Below are 15,466 nucleotides of genomic sequence, written 5' to 3' on the forward strand. Positions count from 1 at the left end.
TGTGGGGAGGAATTGGAAAAGAAAAAAGGATATGTTGCGTACAGTGGCCCATGTAGCAAAAGCAGTGGATCAGCAGTGCAGCAGTGGGTATGAAACTGAATGCAGTCAACCAGTTCTGCTGTGCACCACAAGTGTTTTGGCAGAGCCCACAGCCTTTCACAAAATCAATGTAGTTGCCTGAGCAAGTCCAAAGAAAATAAATGTAAAAATATGCTTTGGTTGCAGTTATGCTGCAAGTATGATGCGCAAGCTATTATGTGGCAAGTGTAGACTGCTGTATTGATTAAAACAGTATCTTTTCCATCAGACACCCATGAAACAGATGACTGAAAAACACAATCAATGTAGACAGCTTTTAAGAAACAGCCGCGGGAACCTCTCTTAAAAGCGTATTGGCTTACACGCAGCCAAGAAAACCACAGTCCATTCTTAACACTAATTGACATAAATGTCATGCTAAGATATGAGCAAGACAGCATGGCATAAAAATGTTATGTCTAAGTATAGAGCTTGGTAGTAATTATCAGTAAATCTCATAGTTTAAAGCTTTGAATAAAAAAAGTGAGTATTAAATACATAGGCTTAGGGAGGTTGCTCAAGCAAATTACAAAAACATTTTCTTACTAGTGGTATTCAGTTATGTATATATGGGTGTTTTTAGATTCTGAGATATTAATGTCAACTTTCTACCACGGTGAAAGCCATTTTGTTTCTAATGCCTTTCAAAACTAATTGGTAAAAAATAGTTTCATTGAAAATTCTAGACAGCGGGCTCATAACCAGAGTAACATAACCATTGTTTCTGGAAGTACAAGCTCCTTTTCAATGCTTTAATAGTCAGTTTTTAGGGCTGCAAGGGCCACAATGAAAATTATATTCACCTTCACTGTGTTGGGGTAAAAGCAGTAATGGATGTAATAGAATATCTAACAAAACAAAAACTGTCTGAATGGCTAGATAACACTTGGGGTAATTGGGAAAGCACTTTTTTCATTTTAGGTGAAGCAGCAGCGAGCTTATTGTTTTCACCGCACAGCCAAAGATAAAGATTAGAGTTAGTATATATTTTGCTGAATTATATTCATGGTAAGAAACACGAACAAGGCTCCAGATACATAGGGAGACATGGATGATTATCAACCAAATGGACAGACAGACGGATGGGCAGATGGATGGATGGATGGATGATGGATGGATGATGGATGGATGGATGGATGGATGGATGGAGGTGACAAATTAAAGGAAAAACCAACATAAAGTGTCTTAGTCAGGTGTTTAGCCACCATGTGCCCCCAAAGCAGCTTCAATGTGCCTTGACACTGATTCTCTAAGACTCTGGAACTATACTGGAAGAAGGGAACAGGATTCCTCCCAAAGATATTCCCTCATTAGGTGTTGACATCATTTTCATTAAAGCATTAAATTACCCCTTGTACCCAGTGGATGGAGGCATTGTCCTCCTGGAAGAGACCACTCCCATCAGGATAGAAATGTGTCACCACTGGATAAAGGTGATCATTCAGAACAACTTTAGCTGTGTCCCAATTCAAAGGCTGCATCCTTCAAAGTACGGGTCCTTCAAAGGCTGCAAATGGGTGTTTGTTGAATGAGATAGTCTCGTCATCAACGGATTTCTTGCTTGCGTCATCAGTTGTCATAGTGCTGCTCCTGTTGTCCAACAACCCGGACTACAACTTATTTCATTATTTAAGACTTTACGGTGTTACAGTTGTATCATTTGCTAGTGAGCTATGACACAATCCTGACATTTAAAAAGCATAATCCTCACCAGCTGATAAATCCATCTTTTCAGTCATGTGAGCAGTTAAATCTCCAACTGGTGACGCAACTGTTACCAGCATGCAATGAATCTTTGGATACGCTGGGCTGCGAAGGATCCGCCTGATGCATCCTTCACAGTGGAGGAAAAGAAGGACGCAACTGTCGGCCGTACTTGAAGGAGTCTTTATGTCTTAATGAAAAGGGACAGCCTTCATTGCGCCGCTGTGATGCCATTGGCCTTCAAATGCAGCCTTCGAAGGATGCCGCCTCTAAATTGGGACAGAGCTTTTGTACTGATTTTTAATGATCCTTCCCTGTAAGGGGACAAGTGGGCCCAAACCATGCCAGGAAATACCATCCACAAACTAACAGAGCCACCAGGTCCCCTCACTGTAGGTGCCAAGAGTTCAGATTTTTCCTTTAATTTGTCACCTGTTTGTAAGTATAGCAACTTCTTGCTCCTTTGTGAGTTGTGAAAAATACACCATCACATCCATCACTAACTTTTTCTTATATCATGAAATCGCCAGTTTACCAGCCAGCAATGGGAAGAAGATGACCCTCATTTTTGTCTTTATTGATGCACCTGTCATTTAAAATAAAGCCAAATCCAGCCTTTATTCATATTAGTAAAAACCTTGCTTTTTTATTGTTATTACTACGTCTGGCAACAAATAAATAGTGCATATATTTGAATCAGCTTATTTTCTGTACAGGAGTGTATCTGCATGTAGCCGCCACCTTCAAACCACTACGTGATGATTGTTATCTAAATTATGACTCTCTCCATAAAATGTGCCCTCGCTGTGGTCTTTTATATTCATAATTTGTAATTACTGTGAGTTAGAAGCTGATTTACAGAGGATTGTGTCTTTATTCACGCCAAGTATTGTCTTTGTGGGCAACTGTGTCTGTGTGTGTCTGCTTGTGATGCATCATCCATTTGATAGGTGGGTAAAGTTAGAAAGAACTCTGGCCTCATTCACATTGTGTGGTGAACAGCAGTTGCCAGAGGGGCCCGTTTCTCACTTAGCTTCAAACAGATACTCTAATAGCTGGTGAAAGGACACATGCGCCTCATGCTGTCTCCTTTCTGCCCTCCTCTCGTTTTAGCGAGGCAGAAATATGCCTTGTTGTGGTGAAATAAGTAAAGATTTGGGACTGGGTAGATGAAACTCATTATTAATATTTAACAAAGCTCTTTAAACTTACATGGCACCATTGCCTGGTTAAACCAGAAGAGAGGGAGAGGAACAGTAGAGACGTAAATGAGTGGAAAAAGGGAGAAAGGAAAAGAATAGAGCCTTCTGGGGATTTCAGTTTCCTGGCTAAGATCCTGAAGTTCACCAACAGATAGTTGGGTTTTGGCTTCTGAAACGCTCCTCTACCCTTTGTGGAATGATGTACTTGTTGATTTTCCATAAATAAAGCCTGTGTAGGAGACAGCAACGACACAGGTCCTCTTTGGATCACATGGTCCCTTGATATTATCTGTCAGTGGCAGAGAGGGTGACAGTTTCCCTCCTCGTGTCTTGACATACTAAATGAGTAAACTCAGCACACAGCTCGCAGTAATGTGGAACGCCTCCACCCACCTCTTCACACGGAAAGCAAAGACAGAGGGGAGGAGATGAAGGCACAGGAAGAAAGTGATGAGGTAGATGAGTAGGAGAGGAGGAAGAGAAGTGGGTGGGATGCCTAATAGATTATTCCGAAGCATTCTCAGTGTTTATCTGATGCTCTCGTTTGGTTTAATAAGTGGAGCGTTACTGCAGTCTGCATGTTAAACTGTTGGGTTGAAGCTCTAAGGCAGTATTGCCTATTAAGATTGGATTATCGGACATTTCAGTGGATGAATTCTTCATCATATCTGTTCTTCACTGAAAATCACATGTGAACTGATGGCCTCAGCAGGGGAACTGTTATCACAACAGCTTGGATGTCAGTGGTTTCTTTTGGCCTTACTGGACCTCATTTGTCTATTTAGGGCTGTTCAGAAAAGTTAAAGTCTCTCTCTGCTAATTGTTTAAACTCCTAAAAACTCATCTCTCTGTGTGTATCCAATTTACACATTTAACCATTTTTTCCCCATGAAAATCATCAGTTATTGCCTTAATATGACTTATATGTAGCTCTCCGCTATTGATTCCTGTAAACATGCCAATCTATGAAGTTCCTGCCTCTTTCCAGACACCAGCTGGAGCACATCAGGTCACCTACAGCTTTGCTCAAACACTGTAAAACTACTCTGTGCTACACAATGGCAAGCTGTAATATTGGAGTAATTCAGCCATACAGGTTTAAACTTGAAACCAGTGAAGAAGAAGGATATGGTAAGCCCCACACCTCAATTTGACAAGATTGGTTCCTTAGGTTGACCTGTATGGAACAGTTTGATCTGTGTGACACTATCATTGGTACACTGCACTTCCAAGGTGGGAATGATCTATGGTGTATCTTCCAGTATATATATATATATATACAAAAAAAACAACATACATGGACATGTTGACTTGGCAAAGGACTTGATTTCCATGGTAGGAGGTGCATTTAGCAACATTTCATGTGCTCGGTAGTGATGTTTTTCTACCCTTTTTTACCCCTATAATTAAAACAGGACATGGCTTGTTCATGTATTATACAGTTCATCTGGTGTTACAATGATTCCATGAACTGGTGAAATTCTTCATTAAAACCTGCACCTTGCCTTTCAACTAAATTTACTGTTAGCTCTTTGCTTTAAGTATTAAAGTAGGCCATTTCAGTGTTTGACCCAATTCCATATCATGCTAATAATTATTTTTCTTATGTCTTATTGTAGATTTACCCTTTTTTGTGCATGTATGGGGTTTATGCTTTCGTTGTAGTGTCCTCATACACTAGGACTCACTACACTAATGAGATTGCAACTGACTGGTATATAAATCAGACTGGCTATGATGAAGACCTTGAGTTGATATGTAGGTTTGTTTTTGTCAAATTCAGTTATGGTGTGTGTGCTAGAAGGGAGAAAAAAAGGTGTTGATGCACAGGCCTGGCTCTGTAATTAAGAAACAAAAATAGTGACTTGGATCGATGAACAGAACACTATTTCAGCATGTCCAGTGCATGTTTGCGCACAAAGCAGAGGGAAATGGATGGGAAGACGAGATGAGGAGAAAAGGGACAGTATTGGGTTGATCTGAAACTACGCCCAGGTACGTGTCAAAGCAAGATCGACTTGAATGCCGGGACCCAGGGTTTCCCAGCAGAACAGTACATTGTGATGAGATGATCAGTGTTATTCACTTCACCTGTCAGTGGTTTTAGTGCCGTGGCTTATCGGTGTATATTTCTGTCTCTTGTCAGAAGACTGGATGAAGAGGTGATTTGATTGCAGGTCATAAATGCTACATAGGTGAGCTGTAATTTCACACTGTGCTATCACAAAGAGAGTTAAAGTTGACAGACTGCGTCTACACACTCCTGCTACCCAGCACCTGACTATGTATGTGGAAGCATATATAATCACCATGGAAATACTTTGATTCCCCTGTCAACAGTGTGAGACAAGACTAGCGATTTCAGATTTATCCGTGTGTCTTGAAAAATCTCTGCATTAGCATGTAAAAAATGCCAGCTCAGTTTAGATGAAACACCAAAATGGAGATGAAAAGGCGTGGTGTCAATTTTAGCTGCTTTGGTTTGATTCTCATCCCATTTCTTTAAATTTACTATAAACAAGCCAGAAATCACTTCATTCATGTCAGAGGATTTTTCTTTACAATAGAAACTGTAAAAGGCTTTCATGGACTTCAGCTGCGAGTGGATCACTTCAAGTATCTAGATCAATCAACAAAGCGAAAACACGAGTCCTCCTTATTCCATAAAATTGATTCCTCCTTAAAGATGAAGTAGAAAGAAAGAGGCCAGGTGGCAAATGTGTTTCTATAGAAGGTCAGTTTTGTAGCAGCATTATTTGCAGCAGTAGGATTATTCATGAAAACGGGAACCCTACAAATCAATTCTGTTCTCTATCATCAAGTGAAGCTCTTTTCAGTTGCATCAAAGGCAGAGAACAAAAATGTCTTTGAAATGAAATAGAGCAACCTTTTTCAATCCCTCTTAAATTCTGCAATGCTTTTCATCAACGGTCTCTTTGTGCCTCTCTATTTTCTCCAAATTTCAAATGCCTTTTTCTCTCTACCTCCTTTTGTGCGCCTCCAGTGAGCATGTGGGATTCAGGCTGACGGCAGCAGGCATTGATAAGCGGAACCCCGCAACAAACGGTGAGGGCGACTATCGGCGTCAAACTGCCTCAACCCGATCTGTGTTAGACACAAGGCAGGGTGAGAGGTGAGCGCTGCCACATTTTATGGTTCAGCGGTGCCATTTTGGGAGCACAAGTCGCAGAAAATGAAAAAAAAAGGGCATTTTTTTCTTTTTTATGAGAGCCATTAAACCCTTTGTTCTCTCCACGTTTGTGCTCCTCCGCTACCTTTTCTCCTGACTGCTTGCCTTATATGACCTCCTTTTTCATCTGCCTCACACGTCTTCGCAACACCTTCTTGCTCCTGTCCTTTACCTCGACAGTGTGCACGGTTGTGTCCCTGCACCTGTGCATTGTGTATTTTTAAGCTTAGACAGCCAGCACAGGCATCATCGAAAGGCAGTATGTGAGTTGAATACCATTCCGACAATGACTTTGCTGACAACAAGTGCATACAGGGTGCGATCAAAAAGTTCCAGTTTTGTTCCTGTTGCACGTGAATGGAGCATAGCTGGATCATGTACACACAGCAAGTGCAGTCATGAGTCAGGGTTCATCATCAGGATCTGTGTTATTCATGTTTTGCGAGCACTTAAAGGTGTGCATTTCCCATGGACGTGCAAAAGAAGCACCATGTTGTAGTTTGCATACATTCCCGCCAACAGGCTCGGGATGACTCAACCTTTATGTTGAGGATCATTACTGGTGACAAATGTATGAACTGTGGCTATGATCCAAAGACCAGACTATTGTCTTCCCAGTGGAAGAACCCATAGTCTCTGTGGCCAAAGGAGGTGTCTCAGGTCAGGAGTACAGCAAGGGCATGCGTATGACTTTCTTTCACATTCACAGGGTTGTGCACTCTGAATTCATCCCAAAAGATGAAATTGTCAATGCAGACTTCTACTGCAGCATCCTGAGTTGCCTGAGAAGACCGCTTGAGCCAACTACCTGAATTGTGGTATTATGACATCTGGGTGCTCCAATCTGACAATGCTCATCACTGCTCCCTACCTAGCTTGCTCGCCACAGCTGACTCCTTGTGAGGTCTTTCACTTCAGCCAAATAAAGTTTAAAGGCTGTCGAAGCAGAACGAGCATGCATCACTGATGGTGCTTGATGCCTTGCAGAAAAAGACTGTTATGGAGTGTTCCCCGTGTGGCAGGAGCACTAGGAGCAGTGTATCACTTTTGCCAAATTTAAATCAAGTATGGTTTTTGCTTCTTACTGCGCAGATTTGAAACTTTTTGACTGCACCACATACAGAAGACTCGGTTTAGAATAGGGGTTTCCTTTTGACTCCACTTGTCATGTTCAGAATGTGATGGGTGGAAATACATTACAGCCCAGCATCACAACACATTAATTCCATGATTTGTTTATTTTCCTGTTTAACTCAGAAACACACATGATTTGTAAAAGCAAATCTTAAAATCTTTCTTTTGTTGGTGAGTTTAGATATGTTAATAAATTGAACTTTGTAGAATACACCCTGTTGTAGCGTACAAGTAGCCCTGTCTGGGAAGCACTGGTTTAGATGATTACAGGACACCAATATAGAAAGTTGATTTTATTTCTGACACTTGCATATTTTTTTTTAACGAACTTGGCTTTGGCAAGAGAGTTTGTGAAAAGCAATGTGTGATTTTTGTGTGTGAGGAAGTGAGAACAAGAAAGTGAGGGATTTTTTTTGTTGTTGTTGACCATCAAAGTGACGGCATAAAAGGCATATCACTGCCAGGCCAATATTTTCCTGTCATCCAAACAGCATCCAAATGTTATCCTTGCCTTGATACTTTTTATTTGAATTTCATCATTTGGACGTGAGCGAAGGCGCACAGACGCACACAACAACGCACAGGATGACGTGGATTCACACACACACACACAGTTTTGTGAGTTTGTGTGCGTACATGCATATATTTACGATACCCACACACCAGCCATCCTCTCAAAAGCAAAGCTAATGCTTGTGAGTTAATCACTCCTGCAGACACGTGCGCACATGTGCATGCAGCACTTTCACACTACAGTGCAAACTGTAGTGAGGACAATCAATCAGCAATCCAGCATGGTGTGACTGCTTCCAGATTTCCTCTCTTTGCCCTCTAGTGTCTTAAATATTTAGACTGTTTGACATCAAATGCATACATGAATGCCAATGAGGCAGATCTCAGTTGCCTAATCGCACCACACACACACACACACACACACACACACACACACACACACACACACACACACACATGCACACATGTACATTTGAAAAGACTGGGCATGAAAAAGCAGCTGGATGCAGTCAGAAGCAACTCATCTCAGAAACCAAAGACAGCAGTAGAGCCCTTTTTTTTGTGGTCTATAGCTCTGGTTATTGCACAGTCAAGCTCCATTTTTGGATGCTTGATGCAAGATGGGTTGAAGATTGCTTGTGGACACTGTGCAGGCTGAAAGTGATCTTCTGATTGTTACTTCAGGAAAATTGTCTCTCTAGTCTTTGACAGGCAGAGGGGAAAAGGCCTGTTTGAAGCATCCTTTTTATGGTGGTGTCTTGTTCCCCTTGAAAGAGAAACCAGTAATAAGGCAGCCTGAACACAGCTCTTTGGAGCACCTGTCGATCAAGAATCTCATCTGAGACGAAGCCACTTATTTACACCTCAAAAAATGATATCTGCCTCAATTTATTGTGTAATTGCCACGTTTGCCAGCTCTGAAACAAATACCGGCTTTCATTTTTATCTGCTTATGCTTCTGAAATGTTTATCTTGTGGCCTTTTAATTATGCCAAGCCCCAAATTGGCTGATTTCAAATGGCAAAAAGTCCACGTATTCTGACCTCGTCCCTCCGAAGACCAGACTGCCAGACCTGAGTTGCACCAGAATATTTCCAACAAAACAGCCATGACAAATGAACAAATACAAATGAGGCTAAACTGGGAAATTACAAATGCAAATGCTGGCACTCAGGAGGGCTGGGATCAGGCTTGGAAGAGGCTGCCTTTGAATGATATTTAGGGAGGTGGCTCAATGCCAGACGTTTTTGTGTTGTGTTTAAGTTAGCGGTGGAAAACCAAATTACTATTTGCCAACGCGTTTCTGCACTCTGTAGTTCCTATTGAGCCCTTTTCCTTGTTAAATGCATCTGTTTTTTTCAGTTAAACATCTAAGTTTCTCAAATGATTCCTTTCAAATTTACACAAACTACAAATCATAAATCCGCCGATGCCTTTCAAGAGGCAGCATGAATGACGCTGCCTCTTTACTTGTTCTTGTTACACGACTGCCGGCTTTGAAAGTGGCTTTTGTGTCACAAATCACTTATTTTATCTCAACTGTGTTGGTAAAACATACCGAACCCAGTGCATTCACCGAGTGGCACCCCGTATACTCAAACCTGTACAGAAAGATCAGCTGCGAAAGTGTAAGGTTTTATTAAGTCAAATGGAAAATACCACCTTGTCAGGCATTTCAAAGTTGAGGAGGCTCCAGACAGCTCAGGGAACTCCAGCTAGCAAGCACTTTTATCTGGGTCTGTGGGAGATGCGGAGTTTAAATCAGGCGGTGAGGAGTCACCCTTGTAAAACACTGAGTAGTGCACTTTAGGAAACCGGTCCCCTTAAAGAGACGTGCCCAGGACAGACATGCTACTTCAAATTACACTCCTCTCTGCACAGTGCCTTGATAAAAGTGTTTGTTTGAGCCTAGAGCATTTCATTGTTTGTGCTACTCAGAGTTAAGCACTTAGCCGGGTATACAAGTCCATAGCAAACACCGGGCCTGTGCCCATCAACGCCAGCCTCCTGCTTTGATGCAATTACCTTTTAGAAATTCCTGTCCAAAAGATTTTGTGTGCAAATATTAACATGTTGGAAGCAGCACCGAACACCACGTGTGGCTTCCTTGACTTGTGTTTGTGTCAGGATCTCGAAGGAAATTGTGTAGTATGTATCATGCTGTGTGATTTTAAAAACCCTGTGAAATGGAGAGTGGAAAAAAGGATCCCTGACCAGCATATTATCTGTAATGATAACATTTAGCGGACCAGTAGGTGTGAAAAAAGTTTCCAGCCTCTGAACTGTGACATTCAGCACTCTGTGGTTTGAAGTATACCAAACCAATTATTATTTATTAACCAACCATTTCCCTCGGCAGGTCTGAGGAAATCATCTGAGTGGCTGAAAGGTTAAAAATTAAACACGCTCAAATAAATTCAGGTTATAACTAAATTTCTCATTATTAAACTTAATCAGATGTTTAATGGACCTTCTTTTTATTTATGGCAAATTTTGGGTTACTATTATATAAATAATATATGACAATAGTTCACTGTGGTGTTCCTGTGGCTCGGATACAGCACGTTGTAAAGCTTTTCCTTGTACTTGTCTTCAGTCTTTTACTGTGTTGTGGCTGCTTGCCACTTCAGTCTCAGTGCAGTGACACCACCTCTGTGCGGGGCGTAAAAATCAAGTCATTTAGTGTGCTTTGTCCTTGCACAACACTATTATTAAAGGTAAAACATGAAATTTTAAGATGTAAGATGCCACAATACTAAAGCATAAAAGAGATGTACTGGTTTGTGGACTACACCAGGTCCCAGTTTCCCAGGAATAGACATTTGTAGATGTTAGTAGAGTTTCCTACAAGCGTTTTTGTTTCATTTTTTCATGTTTTTGCCAAAGCAGAGCCTTAGAGCGAGCACAGTTAAGTGCTTCTGGATGCTGGCTTTCTGTGGTGCTGAGGGGGATGCTGAATGCACATTAAATAAATATGGTGTTTTAACTATCCGTAAGCTGTGCGGCATGATAAAAACGCATTAACCACTCCAAGAAATGCTTTATATCTGAAAGAGTACGAACATGATGTACAGCAGTCGGAGCTTTCAGCCTGCTTTGTGATCTGTGCTACTCAGAGGAAGTTAGTGCAAAGTAAACTTTGATCCGTTTAGCTGTTGCTGGAGGCTGATGTTACTGTGACATACTGCAGAGATTGCGAGTGTCATGAATATACATGTCATCAGCTGTGAATGTCATTCTAGTCATGAATGTGTATTAGACCTACATCAGACAAGCATGTGGCTAATGACAGACGTACCATAAATAACAATAAGAATAAAGGAGAAGAAATGGACAGTGATACCAGGAAAAAGCAACAAAAGAGATAAAGACAGTTGAGCAGGTGACTCATCTAAACAGGATTATTGGTGGACTGTCACGGACTCCCAAAACGACATGTATGAGGAAGTATAAAAAATTAAGTTCCTGTTCAGAAGCAACCCAGTTTCCACAAAATGACGTTCCTATACAACTAAACTGCATTCTCAATTATGCTTTCTGCTTAATTACATTTGTTTGCCACAAATATGTTTCTAATCATCAGATATTTGTATATATTTATTATAATGCTTTACTGTTGCTCCTTTTCAGCCACTCTGTCATATATTATATGAGGCTGGCCTCGTCACTCTGGTAACCCAGAAAATGGAAGAGAACCTTTAAACATATACTTAAAGTAAACCATGACATTTTTTAAAAAACGTGAATCAAGCTTCTGACATGTAAAAGTGTTAGCCCTAACCCTAACTGTCAAAGTGTGATATTTTCCTAAACCTAAACACATAGTTTTGGCGCCTAAACGTAACCAGAAAGAAAACCAAAAGTAAATGAGACAACAGAAAATTAAATCCAAGTCTGAGACTGATGGTGTCTTTTCTATCACGAGAAGCAAACCCTGCTCTCTGAGTGAAAGTCCACTTCAGTTACTGCTTCCGTCCTTCTACACTACTGCCTACCACAGATTTTGTAACTTTTTCAAAGCTGCAGGAGGTTCCCTACGTAAAATGAATCATTTTAACTCAGGATCGTCAACTGGATATCAATTTGGCTCATTATCTGATCTGAAATTCTGCATTTTTTCAATAATCACAAACTATATTTTGACATTAAGACTTAAATTTTTTCCACAAATGTAATTTGGTTCCAAATTTCTGGCATTGATCTCCTTGATTAATGGTAATTGGTATTGGTATCTCCCTTTTAAATTCAATATTGGTTTAGTTTTAACTAATTTAAACCATTCACCAATATTGTTTTTTCTGGTGAGGTTGGACTGAAAAGTGGAGAGAACAGTGATGACAAACCAGAAGATCAGTTGTGTACATAAAATCCTTTTGTTGGATTTTGTCAATTTTAAACTTTACTGCTTATTTTCTAAAGAGTTGTATCAGCATGTCCAGTGTAAAGAAAGTATGGACTTAACTAGACAGGACTCGGTGATTGCAGATCTTCTTCTTCTTGTCTGATATGCAAATTTGCAACTTCAACCAGACCCACACTAAAATTTAATGGGCTTTTCCCTTGCCCATGCTGCACCTCTACACCAAGTTTCATGAACATAGTAGTTTTTGTGTAATCCATACAGTCTGTAACATAAATATAACCTCCTTGACGGAGTTAAAAACAAAAAAGAAAGAAAAATTCTGTGCATTTTTTTTCAGTTGCTTCTAAATGGTCAGAGCAATTTAGATACTCATAGTACCCTGTGAATAGGAAGGAGGTGGTTATAACTTAAGATAATTTCTAACCCTGAATTAGGGCTTTTGGGAAATATAAAATGGATTTTATCATCATTTTTGCCGTAATGTGCTTTTGGGAAATGGGGCTTAGTCTCGCAAAATTACATTTAATAGGGTGACAGCTTATGTATATTTTTGCTTTCAGTGTTCAACTGTAGTATCATAGTGTATTTGTGGGTAAAACAATTTCATGTCCATTTAAATTTCTATTTTTCTGTTTTTCAGGGCAGAGGTGTCCCTAAAAGCGGCCATGTGAGATGACAGCCAAGTACTTGTGTTTTTACTGAGGGTATAAAAATCCACCAGCCCCTGTTTGCTTCCCGTGTTTGAATCTCAGTAAATACTTACTTCATGCCACTGTACTTTTACTGTGCTTTTGGGGATGAACCGCAGACAGTGAGTCTCAAGTGGTGTCAGTGCTTTCGTTCATTAGCGAGCATCTGCAATGCTGCACACCCACAAGTTAAATACCTTAAATACAAAATGCAAACTATATGCACTTTCCAAATGAACTGAGCGATGCGTAGCAATAACTAAATCTCATTGTGCTGTGGTGATAGTGAAATGGCGATTATTCAGCAGTGCAGTGTCATTTTCGCCAGTGGACCTCCTCATACATAATGCATCCAAATCATTGCATTTTTCCTCCTTTCTGGGCTACAATGCATATTTCATCCAGTCAGTGAAATATTAAGCACTCTTATGATTTGATATTCTCTTCCAAAGGGGGATTTCAGTTTATATATTTTCCTCACATCACTCATGTCTCCTCTGGGATCAAGCTTCCGGTGGGATGTCTTTATTTGGCGTGTTTGTTTAGCAGAGAGATGTTTGATTGGCTAATGCTGAAGTAATGATCAATGAGGCAGCCAATCAATTGCAGAGATTATCAAGGCTCAGAGGCCATTGATCCATGAGAGGACTCAGTGCTGAACGGCAGGTTGGGCTCATTCCATCTCATTTGATTGAAATCAGAGAAGCTCAGACTTTGTAGCTTCTCTTCCTCCCTCTGCCCCCAAATTTTAAATGTCCGCTGTCATTTAGGTGAAGGAGACTGATGTGAAATTTGAGCTGGAGAGGTTTGTAGTCCCCTCTATCTTGTGTTAGATTGAGAGGACATGACAACTGTTTCATTATCAAACAGACCCTGTGCACTTTTTTTTTTGCATTGTCACAAAAGTCCTGTATTTTTATGCTGCTGTCTTACCATAAAATTGTCGCGAACTAATGAGAAATGATCACTTTTCATCCAAAATGTCAAAAGTTCTTCTTTGCTAAATATGAAAAGGTTGCTGGGTATAAAAGTTTCAGTAGATGTGGGGCAAATCTGACATTTGTCTAAAACATTTTTGTCGTTTGAAAAGAAATCACCCTCTGGCACACAAGCCACTGATGTTACTTTTAGCAGCTTCAAGACATGCACACGAGAGAACTGATGTAAGGGAAATTTGAGGGATGATTCGGGAAGACGTGCAATTGTGTGCTTGCAATTAAGTGCCACCACAGTTACCAAAAACTCTGTAATCTATAATTAAAATAATAGTTCATAGAAACACAGTTCCTGCTGAGTTAGATGAGAAGATTGATGGTGGGAGTAGGCGAGTTTTCTCTTGCCCTCAGCTGCCCACACATTCTTCTGGCTGGAGCTTCGCATTTAATGACCAGATGTCGAAGCATTTTTATAAGAATCTGGAAAGAGAAAAGTTTATTTCTTTTATTCCTTAAATATTACTCAAACTGACTAATTGATTATCAAATTAGTTAGTGATTAATGTCATAGTTGGAAGATTTATTGATAAAATTGCATAGTTGAAATCATACATTGCCCGGCCAAAAAAAAAGTTGCACACCAATATTTTGTTGGACTGCCTTTAGCTTTGACAATGGCACTCATAAGCTGTGACATCATTTCGATAAGCTTCTGCAATGTCACAGCATTTATTTCTGTCCAGAGTTGCATTAATTTTCTGTCAAGATCTTATATCGATGATGAGAGTCGGGCCACTGTGCAAAGTCTTCTCCAGAACATCCCAAAGATTCTCAATGGGGCTGAGGTCTGGACTCTGTGGAGGACAACCCATGTGTCTCATGTTCCCTGAACTACTCATTCACAATGTGAGCCCCATGAATCCTAGCATTGTCATCTCAGAACATGTATGTGTCATCAGGGAAGAAAAACTCCATTAATGGAAAGATCTGGTCATTCCGTATATTCAGGTAATCAGCTGACCTCATTGTTTGGAAACATAACGTTGCTGAACCTGACCAACCCCAGATCATAACCCTAAACTCCACAGGTTTGTAGGCACTAGACATGATGAGTGCATCATTTAATCTGCCTCTCCTCTTACCCTGATGCACCTATCATTTTGGAACAGAGTAAATCTGGACTCATCAGACCGCATTTGTTCCTTGAAGATGATGATTCACCGCTATCCTACCAGGTTTTAATAATGCGTTAGATGGTTCTTGACCTGATTTTAGTAGTTTCAGAAATCTCCTTCGTTGTTCTCTTTGCTTGAAAAAGCCAATAATTTGACCCTTCTGAAACAGATTAACATCCTTTCGACAACCACAGGATATGTCTTCCGACATGGTTGTTTAAGAAATTAGAAGCTCCTCACTGCATCAGCTAGAGTTAAATAAGGTGTTGCCAGCTGAAACATATTAATCACTTCAGTAATTATCCAATGGAAGGCTCCTATCTATTTGCTTAGTTCAATCCAAGTAGCACCTTTTTTTTTGGCCATGCAGTGTATAAATACACCATCATGCTTTACATGAAAATGATTCTAAGAATATGCATATATATGTATCAGTGAAGTATTTTTTATTCACAAATACTTAGACAACTAAGACAGCTTTGG

At 40.3% G+C, this 15,466-nt stretch overlaps 1 protein-coding gene across 1 annotated transcript in view; it reads left to right on the forward strand.

Annotated features, from left to right (window-relative positions):
• Positions 1-13,097, forward strand: part of LOC111572226 (uncharacterized) — a 30,416-nt gene extending 17,319 nt beyond the window's left edge. The window contains exon 6 of the mRNA XM_023275796.3: positions 12,825-13,097. Coding sequence (XP_023131564.2) covers positions 12,825-12,860 — 36 coding nt within the window. The 3' untranslated portion in view covers positions 12,861-13,097. The remainder of the gene's footprint in view (positions 1-12,824) is intronic.
• The last annotated feature ends 2,369 nt before the right edge of the window (positions 13,098-15,466 follow it).

The sequence above is a fragment of the Amphiprion ocellaris genome, chromosome 15 (genome assembly GCF_022539595.1).
Source record: "Amphiprion ocellaris isolate individual 3 ecotype Okinawa chromosome 15, ASM2253959v1, whole genome shotgun sequence".
Taxonomy (NCBI): domain Eukaryota; kingdom Metazoa; phylum Chordata; class Actinopteri; family Pomacentridae; genus Amphiprion; species Amphiprion ocellaris.